At 62.0% G+C, this 15,344-nt stretch overlaps 2 protein-coding genes across 3 annotated transcripts in view; both read left to right on the plus strand.

Annotated features, from left to right (window-relative positions):
* The first annotated feature begins 452 nt into the window (after positions 1 to 452).
* SLC23A3 (solute carrier family 23 member 3) lies at positions 453 to 4,733 on the plus strand. Its single transcript, XM_068408169.1, has 12 exons — positions 453 to 560; positions 818 to 978; positions 1,355 to 1,449; positions 1,789 to 1,862; positions 2,182 to 2,363; positions 2,502 to 2,625; positions 3,001 to 3,148; positions 3,229 to 3,482; positions 3,674 to 3,779; positions 3,855 to 4,022; positions 4,225 to 4,320; positions 4,507 to 4,733. The coding sequence occupies exons 1-12, from the start codon at positions 453 to 455 to the stop codon at positions 4,731 to 4,733; spliced, it is 1,743 nt and encodes a 580-aa protein (XP_068264270.1).
* Positions 4,734 to 7,085: 2,352 nt separating this feature from the next.
* NHEJ1 (non-homologous end joining factor 1) overlaps positions 7,086 to 15,344 on the plus strand; it is a 45,417-nt gene continuing 37,158 nt past the window's right edge. The window contains exons 1-5 of one of the 2 annotated variants that reach the window (XM_068408037.1): positions 7,086 to 7,223; positions 7,791 to 7,976; positions 8,895 to 9,104; positions 11,112 to 11,250; positions 12,758 to 12,816. In XM_068408037.1, coding sequence (XP_068264138.1) covers positions 7,134 to 7,223; positions 7,791 to 7,976; positions 8,895 to 9,104; positions 11,112 to 11,250; positions 12,758 to 12,816 — 684 coding nt within the window. In that variant the 5' untranslated portion in view covers positions 7,086 to 7,133. The remainder of the gene's footprint in view (positions 7,224 to 7,790; positions 7,977 to 8,894; positions 9,105 to 11,111; positions 11,251 to 12,757; positions 12,817 to 15,344) is intronic. The other variant, XM_068408038.1, reaches the window with a different exon arrangement.

Consider the following 15,344-nt stretch of genomic DNA (forward strand, 5'->3'; position numbering starts at 1 on the left):
GGGCTGGGGGTGAGTAAGGGCTGGACCAGGAGAGCAGGAGGATGCCGTGCTGGGGAGGGACAGGCACGGGCAGGGCACGCTGGAGCTGGAGGGTGCTCTTGTTGGGGATGCTCCAAGCACATAAAGGTGTCCGTGCTGCGGCCTGCCCTGTGTACCACAAGAGGCAGGGATGGGACCTGGGCTGTGGGCAGTTGGCCTGTAACAGTGTGAGGTGTCCTGGCCATGGGTGGCTGTCACCTGGCCCTTGTGGTGACAATTCAGGGTGACACTTACATTCCTGGCCACAAGGGCAGGTTACTCACCAACTCAAGTTAATGGCTAACCCTGGGGCAGCTCCTGCAAGAAGGTGGAAGTTCAGCTGTGCGAGGGCTGTGAGGAGCCCTCGGGGGGGGGTGGGAGCCTGACCACCCCCTCTGCACCACAAACTGGGACCGGTGTGGGGAGGCAGAAGCATGAATGGGGGCCACTGCGGAGCGCCTGGTGCTGGGAGCCCTGCGCTCGCATCCTGCTCCCCACAGAAGATGTGCTCCTGGATGCTGAGCTGTTGCTTAGCCCTTCAGGTAAGGGGACCACAGTGAGCAGCCAGAGAGATGGGGAGAGGGCTCATGTCCTCATGGGTGGCAGGGCAGGGGCCATGTCCTGCCAGGGAAAGAGTGCCTGGGGCTCTGGCCAGCGTGTGCTGGGAGGGGAGTGAGCAGTGGCGGGTGCTGTCCAGGGGTGTCAGTGAGCATGCATCCATGCAGGTGGCTGGGCACAAGGGGCTGCAGCTCTTGGGTGCCGCAGGGAGTCACGACCACCCCTTCTCTTCCCCCCACAGCACCTGGCCGTACAGGCCTCCTTGCTCTGTATCTTCCACCTACTCCTCCTGCCCACCCTGCCTGAGGAGCCACCCCACGCCCAGACCACCAGCGAGCTGCTGGCACGCAGCCTCTTTGCTTGTGGCATCTCCACGGTGCTGCAGACCACCCTGGGGAGCCGGTGAGCAAGGAGGAGGAAGGGGATGCAGCCATTGCCAGGAGGAGGGTGATGCCATGGCAGGGCATGTCTCTGCCCCCTCCTCGGTTGGGGAAGACAGACACTTTGCTGGAGGTGGGAAGGGGCACGAGGACAATCTCTTGCCCTGCATCTCATGCAGGGGCTGGGCATGTGCTTTGGCAAAGCCCCTGACCTCTGCGCACATCCCATGTGCTGCCACTTGGCATGTGCTAGGGTGCGTTTGGGATACAGGGTGCACTCCTGCCACTTTGGGGTTCTCATCTCCTCCCCATCCTTCACTCCTCTGGCAGACGGGGCCTTGGGAGCAGCCCTGTCCCCTCTTTCCTTCCTAACGTGCCTTTACTGTCCCTTTCCCCAGGCTGCCGCTGGTTCAAATCCCGTCCTTCGAGTACGTGGTCCCTGCCATGGTGCTGAGCTCCCACCTGTCCCTCGGTGCCAGCATGGACAGGAATGGTGAGCACAGCCCTGGAGCCTGCATCCCACAGGGCCCAGGGCATGCCAGTGCCAGGGGAATGGCGGTGACGAGGTGCCCAGCGCACTGCGTAGGGATGAAGGGTAGCAAGGGGTCCTGCCTGATGGCCCCTCTGGTGATAGTGCACAGCACCCTACTGACCCCTGAGCACACCTGCAATGCATCTGGTCACCTGCACAGGGTCAGGGCTTATGGGGATGCTGTGCCTGGCAGCACACTGGCCCTTCTCCAGCCAGCAGCCTCCATGCTGCATCCTCTTGGACCTGGCTCCAGGAACCCAGTGTCCCCATGCATCATATCCCTCCAAAATTCTCTTCCAGGCACAGCCGTGGCCAGCACATGCCCTGCACCACACTGCACCATCGCAGGGAGCCGGGCTGCCTCGCTGCGAGAGGTGGGTGCTCCTGCGCTGGGCTGGGGGTCCCCTGTCCTCCTGCTCCTCCAGCACCCCACTTGCTATCTGCGTCCCTGCACCCTCCAACCCCTTTCCCAGCTCTCCTGGGCATTGCCATGAATATGGGGGGCACAAGGGGATGTGCAAAAGCAGTGGGGGTCGTGGTGCATATGTTCTTCTGGGACTGGGGTGAGCGGAGCATGGTTGGAGCATGGGGGAAAAAGCGATGCTCCTGGGGCGGTGGGAGCATGGCCAAGGGAAGGTGTTGGTCTGCTCTCCCTGTATCCTGCCCCACGGGTCCCATCCTTTCCTCCCGCAGGTCTCTGGAGCCGTGCTGGTCTCCGGGCTGGTTCAGCTGGTGCTGGGAGTGTCTGGTGTGTGTGGGTGGGCAGCCCGGCGCTGCAGGCCCATGGTCCTGGCCCCCAGCCTCTCCATCATCGGGCTGTCCTCATACAAGGAGGCTGCTTTCTTCTGCTCCACCAACTGGGGTGTAGCACTGCTGTATGTGAGCCCAGGGGCCATGCCAGTGTGCAGCCCCTGGGGCTTCCCTTCGCCATGCGGACATTCCTGCGGTGCACGACATGCATTTGGGGCCCCATCTCTGTGATGCTGCATGGTGACCTGTGCTCCCTCTCCTAGGCTTATGCTCCTTGCTGTCACCTTCTCCCAGCACCTGGGGTCCTGCTGCCTGCCCTTCTGTGCCTGGCCCCAGGCTCGGGGAGGCTTCACGGAGCCATTGGTCCCCACCCTGCGCATGTTCTCGGTACTGTGGCTTGTCTGCCCCTGCCCCCTTTTCTGTGCCCAGGCTTCTCTCTTAGCCTGGCTCTTTGGTGTGGGGTTAGGTGGGACCTGGTGGCCCTGGAGCAGAGCTGGGTGCTGGGAACAGAGGCAGGGGGAAGTCCTGGTGCATCTCCTGGGGTGTGGGTGCTGCTGGGGGAGCGTGGGAGATCTGCACTCAAGGGTGTTGGAGCAGCAGAGCCTGGGATGCTCCCTGTGGGGACAAGGGGAGATGTGGCATGGCTCCTTGGGAGAGGTGACAGGACAAGGGTCTGTTGTTTGGGTCACAGCAGGCAGGGTGCTGGCCAGGGCAGGCAGGGGAGGAGAGTCCCCTGCTGAGGTTCCCCTTGCTGCATTGCAGGTACTGCTCCCGTTTGCTGGGGTTTGCATCGTCTGTGCTGTCCTCAGTCATCTCCGTGTGCCCTGGGAATCGCTGGACCTGGCCACAGCACAGCTGTCCTGGGCCAACAGCACCTTCCATGCCCCTTGGCTCCGCATCCCCTACACAGGTGGGGGGCAGCAGGGCTGGGTGCAGCCAACTGCCCTCAGCAAGGGCCCCTGTCATCTGTCCCCTCTCCCTCCACTGCAGGCGAGTGGGGGTGGCCGCTGCTCACCCCCCGGGTGCTGGCAGTGGGCATCGCCATGGCCATCGGTTGCAGCATGAACTCGGTGGGCTGCTACGTGCTGTGTGGGAGGCTGCTGCGAGCCCCCCAGCTGCCTCCCCACGCCTGCAACCGAGGGCTCTGCATGGAAGGGCTGGGCAGCCTCCTGGCAGGGCTGCTGGGTGCCCCGGGAGGCACGGCCGCCAGCATCGCCAACGCCTGTGCCGCCGGCCTCACGCAGGTATGCGCGGGGTGAGGGGAGGAAGGTCGGCAAGGAACAGGGAGGCAATGGAGCAGGAGGTGTGGGGGACCTGTAGCACCCAGGCTGTTGCTGAGCCAGCACTGGGAAAGGCAGGTCTGTATGGCACTGTGGCGGGGACAGAGCAGGGGGTGACGCTCCCCACCCTCCCTGTCCTGTCCTCCTTCCCCCAGGCTGGCTCTCGCTTCTCAGTACAAGTAAGCGCACTGGTGTGCATGGTGCTGGGCATGTCCCCGAGGCTGGCAGGGCTCCTCACCTGCATCCCGCTGGCAGTTCACGGTGGGTACCCTGCCCTTCCCCTGCGCTGTGGTGCTTGCAGCCTGCCCGCCGCTGCCTGACTCCTGCCCCTTGCAGGGGGGGTGCTCTGCGTCACCTACGCCGTGGCCGTGGGCACGGGGATCTCCTACTTCCAGTATGCAGACATTGACTCAGGGAGGAACATCTTCATTGTCGGCTTCACCATGTTCATGGCACTGCTGGTGCCGCGGTGGCTCGGCGCAGCTCCGGCTCACCTGGCCACAGGTAGGGGGGATGTGCCCCGGGCAAGGCAAAGCCTCCAGCCCCATGACATAGTGGCCACATGTCCCTGATGTCCTGGGAGGTTGGGGCTGCTCATGGCAGCAGGCAGCTCCCTCTCCAACCCCTGGATCTGCCGCGGCAGCTCCTGCCCCTTCCCCGCTGCTGGGCTGGGATGTCCTGGGTGATTCTGGCACTGTCCCCGCAGGCTGGGTGCCCCTGGACCTCCTCTTCCTCTCCCTGCTCATGGTGCCTGTCTTCTTAACTGGCTTCTTGTCATTTTTCCTGGAGAACACAGTCTCAGGTGAGTGATGCTACAGCATGTCTGCATGAGCCCCTGCTCCGAGGGCTGCGTCTGGCCACGGGACCATCCCCGAACCACCAGCTCTGCCTCCAGGCAGCCCTGCTGGGGGTCCCAGGGCTGGCACAGGCTGGGAGGGTGCAGCTAGAGGAAGGGGCTCCAGCTCGCTGCCCAATGCCATGGTTGCAGGAACCCTGGAGGAGCGAGGGCTGCTCTCCGACCTGGCACTGAGGAAAGCCAGGGCAGGCGATCACCACCCCTGCGGAGACAGGGGCGAAGACAGACAGGCCTATGGGCTCCCCGCCGGGCTGAGGAGGCTGCTGCCATCCTCCTGCAAAGCCTTCCCCTGCTGCTTCCTCTGCCCGGGGAGCGAGGAAGAGGGAGGAGAAGAGGAGGGAGGGCAGCTGTGCGCCTGAGGAGGGGGACCACTGTCCTCAGGGGAAGGGAGTGCCCTGCTCCCAACCTGCTCGGGGGGAGCAGCAGCTGGCCAGGATGCCGAGTGAGATGGAGATGCCACACATGGCACACTCCGTGGCCTGACCCCATGCTGCAGGGACACCTCATGAGGGACCTGGGGCTGTGCCCCCAAGGCAGCTTGCGAGACACTTTGCTCCGCATTTCTGAAGCCCACAAGGAACTGGAGGGGACCTGCACTTCTACACTCTCAGCATGAACCTCATTTCCCTGCTTGGGAGTGAGCTATAAAACCTCAACGACCTTTGCCCTTTCTAGGGTTTCCTTTCCAGCCAGGATTTGCCTGGGAGATGCTAGCCCACCCTCCCCTGGTCCACGTGACCAGGAGGGCACAGCCACCTGGTGCCACTTCAGCTGAGGATGTGGGGTGCCCCTAAGCCCACCATCACCCTGTGGGTGCTGGGGAAGGGCTCAGTGCTTTGGGCCAGCCCCAAAGGGCTGTCATGCCAGGCTCCACTCACTCTGCTGGCACTGTGCTCGGGGAATGGCTGGCTCTCCACCGCCTCATTGCCATGTCCCAGCTGTGCCCATGGCTCACTGATGCTCATGGCACCAGCTGTATACTAATGCTCTGGCTCTGGCACACCAGGATGACGCAGGGTGGGGGTGCAGCTCAGCTCAGTTCCCCAAAACAGTGACCCGCCTTTCAGCTGCAGCAGGTTGGTCCCAGGAGGGCTCACCACTTAACTGCCCCTCAGGTATCGCTCTGGCTGCTAAACCATTCAGCAGAGGGTTTCTCTGGGGAGGAAAACACTGCCTTTGACCCCTGTGATTAAGCTCGGTGCCTGGGTTGGATCCCCCACTGCCGCCTGGTTACACTGCCTGCAGCGGGGTCTGCACCAGCACTGCTTGCAGCTCACGGACTCTGCGTTTACAGCAGATCAGAGTCCACGAGCAGGGCTCCCCACTCCCACTGCTGCCTCTACCAGTCTGAACTGGCCTGAGAAAGCCCAGCCCTGGGCTAGGAAAGACTGGGGCTTTGCAGCCCTTGGGTAATGCAAGTTAGCCCAGGGTGCAAGCTAGAAGGAAGGATGGACTTGGGCTGGGAAGACAACAGAGCTGGTCCACAGGAGTGACGTGCTCAGGCTGGACTACAGCTCCAGGTTGTGGCTGCCCCCTTCACCTGCTCCTGAGGAGACCCCCAACTACCCAGGAACACACAAAGGTGGCTGCAGGGTGGGAGGGATGCGGTGCCACTGTGTGTGCAGGTCCTCGAGGGTGAGCCCCCTTTCCCCAGCTCCCTGTGATCCCCACACCCCGTGCCCGCTGGGTTCAATGCACAGCCTGGCCCCAGCCAGCCACCACCCCACCTGGGCCCTGTACCCCAGCCTGGCCCTGTGCTCCAGCTGTGCCCCAAGCCCACCTGGGTCCTGCACCCCAAACCCTCCTGCACCCTACTGTGGCCATGCAACCCAATCTGTCCTGCACCCCAAGGCCCCTGCCTGCTCCCACCTCCCCTGGCACCCCCTTGGGATGAAAACCCTCTGGGATGACCGCCCTCCCCTGGCCCTGCCCCGAGGGTGGCTGCAGCCTGCAGGGTAGGGAGAGGGGGTGAGTGTGGGGGGGGTGAATGGGGTGCAAATGGGGGGCTCAGAGGCAGTGTGTGGGTGCAGGGTGTATGGCCTCAATGCATGGGGTGCAGGTGGAGGATCACAGTCAGCATGTGGGTGCTGGGATTGGGGAGGGGGTCAGTGCCCAGGACAAGGACGGGGCTGTGCTCAGTGTGCAGGAAGCTGGAGGGCTGGGCGTGTGCGGTGTCCACGGCCCCTGCCAGGCTGGCACCGCCCTGCTCTGTGGTGCCTTGTGGGCCCAGACCCTGGGCATGGGGGACACAGGCAGCTGCACCCCCGGCTACGCGGGGCTCGCCGGGGTGCAGCAGCCGAGTCCCAGCGCAAGGCCGGGTGAGCGGCGGCACAGGTGCCGTGCCTGCGCGGGCTCCCCGCGGCTGCTGGGGCAGAGGGATAAACCCGGGGCCCAGGGACAGGAGCCCCTGCCTGCCGCTGCCTCTCCGGGCTGGCCGTGTGCCCAGCTGGGCACTTGTACCGGGACGTTTCGTAACACGAGCACGCGCAACACAAAGTCTTAAGACGTTTCAGGCCCCGTCCTTTGCACAGCGTCTTGGCCGTGGCGCCTCCTGTGACAACTGGGGGTGCTCGGGGGGAACGGGCCAGCTCCGGTCCCGTCCTGTCAGCAGGCGAGGGAGCGGCAGCAGGAGCAGCACCTCCCTGGGCCCCGAGGAAGCGACAGCCGCGGCCGCCTGCCCGTGCCGGTGACCCGCGGCTCGCGGTGTGCTCCGCATCCCGGCGTGCCCCGGCCCCTCGCACGCCGCGGAAGAGCACAGCATGCCGGGAGCCGTAGTCTGGCCCTCGCCTCCGCCCGGCGTTGCTCGCCTCTGCGGAGCTCCTCGGCCCGCCTGCTCCTCCTGCCCTCGGGTAACTCTGTGGCTCCCCAGGCCCGCAGGGACCCAGGGACGCCGGGTCCCCGAGCGCTTTGGGAGGCACGGAGCCTGTCCCGGGCGGGGGGAGCGGGAAGCGGCAGCGTTCAGCGGCAGCATGGGCTGCTGCCGGTGCTCTGCCCGTGTCAGTGCGGGCAGGGGACGGTGCGTGGTTCCTGTGGAGCACTGGGACGGCATATGCGAGGAGGAGGAGGGCTGCAGCGTCCTGCTGCCCATCCCAGTGCAAGCAGGGCAGCTGAAATGTTAATTTGGATGTAGAGGTCTTGCTGTACTAATGGCAGCAAGCACCGGGTGATGCTGGGGAGGCAACAGTTATATTGCCGTGTGTCTGCTGGTGCATTTGGGGTGCTTATTGTGAGCTGGGGTGGGAACTGCCCTGCACAGAGCTCCCCAAAATGCCTGCCCCAGCAGAGCTGCATGCATGTGCAGGGATGCCTGTGACCAGAGCTGGCTGAGCATCGGTACCTCTGGGCTGCGAGGCCACACCAGGGACCGGGGTCTTCCTGGGTGGGGTTGAGGCAGAAACCTGATTGCTCTCTTGCAGATGGAGGGCTCCGAGAAACTGGAGAGCAGCCTTCTGACACAACCCTGGGCTTCTGTTTGCTTTGGCGAGGCCACTTTTCTTGCTAAAGTGTGTTTCAGTGATACTGGTTACATCCTGCTGATCTCCAACCTCAGCAGCGTCTGGTACGAGAGTGCAGACGCCGAGGCCGTGGGACAAAGGTCCAAGGTGAGTGTCTGGGAAGTCCAGGGACCTCCTTTTCTCCTCACAGCAGCTGATGTCCCAGCATAAACTGCTTGGTGATACAATGGCTGTTGGATGTGGCAGGGCCTGGGTGCAAACGCCTGGCCTGGGAAGTCCCCAGGCAGCTCTGCCCACGCACTGTCACCCCGGTTGGCCGAGCACCCTCCTCCTAGGAGAGCGGGCCAGGCTATTTAGCATGCCCAGGGCAGCCATGTGTTCACTGGGGCTGCATGCTGAGGCTGGCACACTCGTTTCACTTGTGGGCTGGATGGGCAGTTGGTTTCCCCAGGACCAGTGTACAAAGGAGGAGCTTGAAACAAGGCTGCCTTCTGACGAGTGACGGAGAGACTCCTGCTCACATTCACAGCCAGGCACAGGCTCCCATGGGGTGTCCTGTGAGCACAGCCCCCAAAACACATGGGGCCATGCCTCATCCCCTCACCCTAGCCTGTGTGCCCAGGCCCCCACGTGCCACCCCGATCTGCCATGTCCCTCTGTCACAGTGGCTGTGCCGAGTGGCTGGTGGCAGGAGGGGTGGGCATGTGGTGGCAACCATCTACCAGATCTGGCAGGTGAGCTGAGCTGCGACAGCTCTCAGACAGTCTGTGACACTTGTGCTGGCACATGGGGCAGATGCGCTGGTGGATACCGTTGCACCCTGCCCACCACCCGGACCCTCCTGGGCTCGTAGGGCAGGGGAGCCCCCCCAGCTCAGCTGGCCTGGGAGAACCAGTGGGGAATATCGTGTTGTGGGGCTGGAAGCCGAGGCCCAGGGGTGTCTCTTTGCAGCACTGGGACATACAGCAGTAGTTTGGCTCCTTGCGTGCTGGGGTTTCTGCTGCTTTTATCCTGGCGCCAAGCTCCCCGGGGCATTGCTGCACCCCTAACCTTGCCTTTCCCTAGGAGCTGAACAAGCGGCTGACGGTCCGCGTGTCCTCCTTGCTGCACCACTTGTGCACCGTGATGTGCCCCTTGCTGGCAGGGCAGCTGGCTGCTGCCACCTCCTTCTCCTGCCACCGCATTGCCAGCGGCCTCAGCCTGCATGTGAAGAGCGAGCTCTCAGGACTGCCCTTCTACTGGGAATTCCACTGCTGCCCTGCTCCCGTGGAGATGGTGAGCAAAGCCGCGGAGAGTCTGGGGAGGGGGACGGCTAAAATTAAGGATTGTCCCCTAATGCTTGGAGGCTTTTGGTGGCCTCAGGCCGTGCTGGTGGCCGTAGGGTGCTTGGCTCTGCCTGCTGCCCCTCCCGAGGTTCACTGTCCCTGTTTCTTCCCGTTCAGGCTTTGGCACCTTGGCTGGTGCCTTGCAGTGAGGCAGGGACGGCCCGGCACACGCTGGGATGATGCCAGTGTCCCGCAGAGCAGAGCAATGCTCTTCTCCTTGGGTGCACGCCGTGAAGCGGGGCCACAGAGCGGCGGGTACCCCCGAAGGACCCGCAGGCGGTCTGTCGCGCCGGGGGGAGTTAAAGCGGGGTGTCCCCGGCTGTTAGAGCGGGGTGTCCCCGGCTGTTCGGGAGTTGCTCCCACCGCGGGGCTCCCTAACACCCCGGGTTTCGGGAAGCAGCCCGGGGTCGCAAGCTGAGCGCCCCGGGGCAGCCCCTCGGCCGGACCCCCGGCGGGCAGGGCGGGCGCTGCGGGGCCGGGGCCTCACGGGCCGGTCCCCCCCCGCCGCCGCCGGCGGCACCGGGGCCCTGCGGCTCTGCGCGCACAAGAGGGCGCCCGGCCCCCGCCAACCGCCTCGGCGGGAGCCCCGGCCCAGCTGCCGGCCCCGCCGCTCCGCCGCCGGGCGGGCATCGCCCTCCGTCCCCGACACCCGCCTCCCGCCGGGTCCCCCGGGTCCTGCTGCGGGGCACGGCCCTTCTGCCCCCGGAATGGCTGCGCTTGGGCACCGTGGGGTGAGAGCTGGGGTCCCCAGCCGCTCTGGGGGTGTCTGTCCTCGCTTTCAAAGTTGAACTGGGGAGCAAATAAATTCGGGGTCCTGGCTTGGCTTGCACGAGGGACTTGCTGTCCCTCCCTGGGCAAGAAGCGTGGAGGCTGAGCTGAGAAGGTGCAAAGCCCGAGGTGCTGCTCCTCTCCCTTCGCTTGGAATCGTGCTGGATGTCTGCAAGGCACCCAGGAGGTGGAATGGAGACCAGCTCTGCCCTGCTGAGCTCTACTCAGCAGCCAGCCAGGGGCTCGACACAGGCACGGAGCCCACCTGGCAAACCGCATCTCTGCAGCGGATGGTGCCCTCTGAGCGCCTGGGTGGCTGATGGCCGTCACCTCTGCAGCTCGTGCCCGGGGGGCGAGCAGAGCGCAGAGCCCACCCTGGGCTCACCACAGGAGCAAGAAGGCTTTGTGAGCGTTGCTGGGTTTGCTGCCCTCTCACCCGTGGGCTCAGCCTGGCCACAAAGACAAGGGACATGCTGAGGTGAGGGGATCCCTGATGCCCTCCCAGGGGCTGTGGGAGGTGATGGGCAGGAGGCTGCTTTGTGGGCCAGGGCAGTGCAGTGTGGCTCCGGGGCAGGGAACGTGCCCAGGCCTCTGCATGGGGCTTGTGTGGCCATAAACTAAGGGTGGGCACGGTGGGCTGCAATGGGGAGCTGCAGCCTGCGCAAGTCCTGCACATTGGGATCCCTGCTGCTTTTGATCTCGCCTCCCTGGGAAAGTCTGTCCTGTTCCTCAAGCCACAGTTTGACATCTAGAGTCCTGGTTTTTTGCCCAGCTGTGTCTGTTTCCTGCGTAGGAACATGCCTTGGGGTGCACAGAGCCATGGGGAGGGTCTGGGTGGATCTCCACCTCCTGCTGCACCCCAGATGGTGGGTAGAGCATTGCCCACCCCTGCACCCTGTCCCCATCAGGCTCTCCCACCCAAGCTCTCCCCTGCTGCAGCTCCCAGCTGTGAAAGGATCAGTTTGGGATGGAGGGATATGTCCCACAGTGTCCTGCCTCCCTTCTCCCAGCTCATGTCTTTTGACCGCTTCCCACTGGATTTGGGTGAGACGTGGGGTATCTTGGGGAGCTCTGTGTGACCTGGGGTGCAGCTCTTGCTAGGACCTTTCTGTCTACCCTGCTTTGGCCGCTCTATGGACAGCTGTGTGCATCCCTGGACCTTCCCTAGAGTGTCCCTCCTCCATCCTAGGTGTCCCGTCACCTCGTGCGGCCCCTGATTCGGATGAGCCTGGCATTGCAGTACCAGGTACAAGAGCTGACCTCCCTGCTGCTCCAGAAGGATGCTGAGATCGAAGACTACAGGGAGAGTGGGGCCACTCTCAGCAGAGGTGAGGAGGGATGCCCAGGACCGAGAGAGGAGCGAGCAGGGAATGACTTTCCTCCTTAGCACGGGGCTGGCAGTCTCTGCTCCCTCTGGCTATTACCCAGCCAGGCTTGTGTTTCATGTTCAGCCACACCAGCAGCAAGACGGTAGCCAGAAGGCTGGGGAGCAGCCCCTGGGGAGAACTGGGGGAGGAACAGCCCTTGACTGGTAGCCGGAGGAGTTGGGGAGTTGCCAAGGGGCTCTCCGCTTCGCCGAGAGCACCTGGCCGCTCCCCAGGAGCCAGCGGGGATGCCAGTGAGGGCCAGTCCTGGAGCGGTGTCGGGCTCCCTTCCCGAGCACGGTAGCTCACCGAGCGCTTGGAGGGCAACCAGGGGCTCCCGGCTCTCCCCGCCACGGGAAGTGCAGCCGTGAGTGTGGGCCCCCTTCCAGCCTGCCTCGCCATTGGGGGGACGGGTGGGAGGAATTCCCCTCATGTAGGACATGGGTCAGGACCTGCCTGGGGGAGCCACCCAAGGGGGGGTTGTCCTCCACCCATGGAGGTTGGTTGGGCACTGTTTTTTGGGTCATCCCTTGCTAGCGCCATGCTTTGTCCCGTTGCCAGAGGTGATATCTGCCCTTCTGCGGGAATCTTGCCCTCCCAGGGTGTGGGGTCCAATGGGGGCCAGCCCTGACTTGCGTATCATGGCCAGGAAGTTGATGTGGTCCAGACCCTGTACCATGACAGGTACCCCACCACAGCAGCCTGGATCTGCCCTGCAGCTGCCCTAGACCTGCGCCAGCCAGCTCTAGCTCTCCTTTCTCCTGCTGCATGCTGGCTCTGCAGGGCTCGGAGCAGCCAGGACAGCCTGGTTTGGGTCCAGGGTCTGATGCTGGTGGGCAAGCGGCCTCTCTTGTCCTTGCCTGGGCAGGGCAGGAAGCTGGGAGGAAGCTTTGCACCAGCGCTGCTGAGCAAAGCTGTCCAGGTGCTTCTCCAGACATCTTAGCAATGATGGGGAAAAATTAGTGCTTTGAAGAAGCCGCAGAGGAGGATGAGGGATAGCAGGAGTCTGTCCCTGCCCTGCAAGAGGAGGACACAGGCTGGCTCACCCCTCCAGAAAAGCAGCTGGAGACAAGCAGTCCCCTGTCCCATGGAGCATGGCTGTGTGGTGCTCAAACTCAGGCAGCTCTTTCAAGCTGGGAATGGTGCTGAGCATGTCCTGCCACTGTCCCCAGCTCCTCTGTGCGGGAGAGTGCTGGGACAAGTGTGGATGGGCTCTGGACTCTGCTACCTGGATGCTGTGCTCATCAACAGGCTCAACCTTATTCCCTCACTTCCTTGTGATCCTTGTACCTTCTGCTAACCAGGTGGTGTGCCCCTAGCCCAAGGGCTTGCTGGGCTCTCCCGCTGGCACTGGGATGAGCATCCTGGAGCTGTTCCCCTGCAGTCCTGTCACCCCACGGGCAGGGGAAGGGGAAGCTGGGTTGGGAGGTCTGGCCAGACCTGCCCGGGTTGATCCTGCTTTCCCTTGCAGACCGCCTGCGGACAGAGCCCTTCCAGGAGGAGATGTTTCAACAGAACTTCATGGCTGAGGTAAGGAGCGGTGCAAGTCCTCCTCCTTCGGCAAAGGGGTGGCGGGGAGCCGGTGCCAGCAGCCCCAGCACGAAGTGTGCCAGGCTGGATGGGGCACTGGTGGGGATGGCTGGACTTGCTTAAGACGGGTGATGCCCACTGGCTCTTTGTGTCCTTGCACTTGGTCTGCAGGGTGAGCAGAGCTGGGGGTACACCTGGCATGGCCAGATGGGGACATGGCACTGTGTTTTGTCACCCTTTCACCACTGCCTGTGTGCTGGGAGTTGTCAGGGGTGCAAGCCAGGCTGGCTGCTCCACTGGATTGTGCCCTCGCTGGGGTAGCCTCACCTGCCTCCCACAGCTGCTGTGGACCTGAAAGACTGATGTTGATGGCAGGCAGGGAGCAGGTGGATGAGAAGAGGCCATCTGCTCCATTTGGTTCATCTGCTGCTTTTAGGGGTGGCTTTACTGTGGCATATAGTGGGGACAAGTGCCTTTCAGCCTATTGTATGTGCTGTGCCCGCTGCTCTCCCCTCGTCAAAATCAGACATGGGCTTTGGAGAAACTGGGGCTGGAAGGAAAGCGTCTTTCCTCTGAGCCTTTTTCATTACTGGAAATAATCACAGAAGCACTAAAATGATTCAAACCAATGTGGCAAGATCAGAAATGGTTGATGCCCATGAACGTAAAAAGGCTCAGGATGCTTCTGAGTCTTCCTGTTCTTACGGCAAAAGCGCAAGACTGGGGAGCAGTGGTGTTTGCTGGGGACCAGGGAGTCAGCCAGGGTGTCTGTGGTGTCACACAGGCTTCAAGAGTACAGTGCTTTGCAAGACATACACTGACACTCCTGCACAGCCATCTGCAGAGTTTCTAAAAATTAGCGACGATCCCTCTTTTATATGAGAGGCATTGCTTCTAGCGTAGGCAACTTTCGTTTCCCCCCTGGTTATGATGGATAGAGACGAATTCACTGCTGGACTGCAACTTGGAGGTTGCCTAGGGACCGATGATCATGACCAGATTACATTCACCCTGGGCAAAGAAAGGACATTCCTAAACAGTAATTTATATCCTTCATGCTTTGAAAGGGCTAATTTCCCAAAGCAGGGGGAAAATTATGAGTGAAATCAGCTTGGAGGAAACATTTAGATAGAAAAATGTGAATGAAAATGGTGAGCTCTTTCAGAAGAATTTCAGAACCACAAAAAGCCACAATTCCACAATCAAGAAAGGGGGCAGCGCTGGCTGAGAGCCCGTTCTGGTTCAGTGGCGAAGTGAAGGCAGCAATTAGAAATAAAAGAGCAGTTTATAACAAATGGGAGAGAGGGACTAGATAGCAATCAATATAAATTAGAAATTATGAAGTGTAGAAAATGGATAACAGAAGCTAAAGACATCAGGGAAAAATCATGGTGAAGGACAGAAGGAAAGGCTTTTAATTAGTGTAGCAGGAGAAAACCCCATGCTCCCAGCAACGGGATAAGCTTATTAATAGACGTAGGTGGTAAAATGATGGATACTGGAGCAGACATGGCAGAAGCAGTCGGTAAATGTTTCGGTGCTGTCGCTGGAAGGATGCAGGCGGACGTGCCAGGATCGGGGGATGATGAAGCGTGTCTTTGTCCGAGGGTCGGCTGAACAACATCTGCTAAAGATGAACGTCAGGCTTGAAACTCAGAGTTCTCCAAGAGCTGGTAGAGTGTGGGGCATGGGGGAAGGTCCTCGGTGGTGCAGAGTGGGCAGGAGGGCAGTGACGCAGCCCTGCACAGAGCCGTGCAAAAGCAGCTGGTGGGGAGCTCATCTGGCAGAGACTTAAAAGATGGGAGGGCAGTTGGTGCTGTGTGTCCTGAGAACAGCCCAGGAGCAGCGTCTTGGGGCCAGAGCACTGGACGGGGAACGGGAGGGTTTGGGAGACGTTCCCCCTCTGCATCCCCTGGCAACCAGGTCTGAGCACCAGCCACGGGGAAGAGGCTGGGGGAGGGATGCAGTTGTGCGTTCAGGCTGCCTGGGGGGATCTGTCCTCTCTGCATTCATCCCATTGCTTTATAAACCCACTGATGATGCTTTTGGCCTACGTACCATCCTGTGGCAATGAGCCGTGAGATGTGAGCAGCTGCTGCCTTTGGTTTGAACGTGGTACCCCGTCGTGCCTCCTGATGCCTCCTAGGTCTTGTGTTAGTGAGGAACACCAAACATGCCTTGGCAGCTCTCCACTGCCAAATCTGAGTGTTCACCCCAGTCTCCCCTCTCTTCCTGCAGCGGAAGGCTGGGCTAGATGATCTCGTTGTCTCCAGGCAGGTATTTCAGAGCCCCCGAGCAATTTTGTGCTCCATTTGCCAGCTCCAAAAACGGGCAGCAAGAGGGGCTGGGGTCCCTTGGGACATGCCGCGGGGAGCTGGGAATGCTGCGATTGACTCCCGTGTCTGGTTTTTCAAAAGGACGCCCATCAATCAGCACGGAGTCACAGGAATGAATTGAGGGCTGGGGAATGAGCCCGGCATTGAGAGACTTGGAAGGGAAGAGCTCCGTCTAGCTTATCGGGGAGAAAA

This window comes from Nyctibius grandis, chromosome 9 (assembly GCF_013368605.1).
Source record: "Nyctibius grandis isolate bNycGra1 chromosome 9, bNycGra1.pri, whole genome shotgun sequence".
Lineage (NCBI taxonomy): Eukaryota > Metazoa > Chordata > Aves > Nyctibiiformes > Nyctibiidae > Nyctibius > Nyctibius grandis.

Bases quoted from the DNA above. Each gene is read 5' to 3' on its own strand.
- SLC23A3 (XM_068408169.1), top strand. From the start codon at position 453: ATGAATGGGGGCCACTGCGGAGCGCCTGGTGCTGGGAGCCCTGCGCTC. The intron at 1,863-2,181 runs GTGGGTGCTCCT...TTCCTCCCGCAG, and splicing joins GGGCTGCCTCGCTGCGAGAG to GTCTCTGGAGCCGTGCTGGT. The intron at 3,483-3,673 runs GTATGCGCGGGG...TCCTTCCCCCAG, and splicing joins GTGCCGCCGGCCTCACGCAG to GCTGGCTCTCGCTTCTCAGT.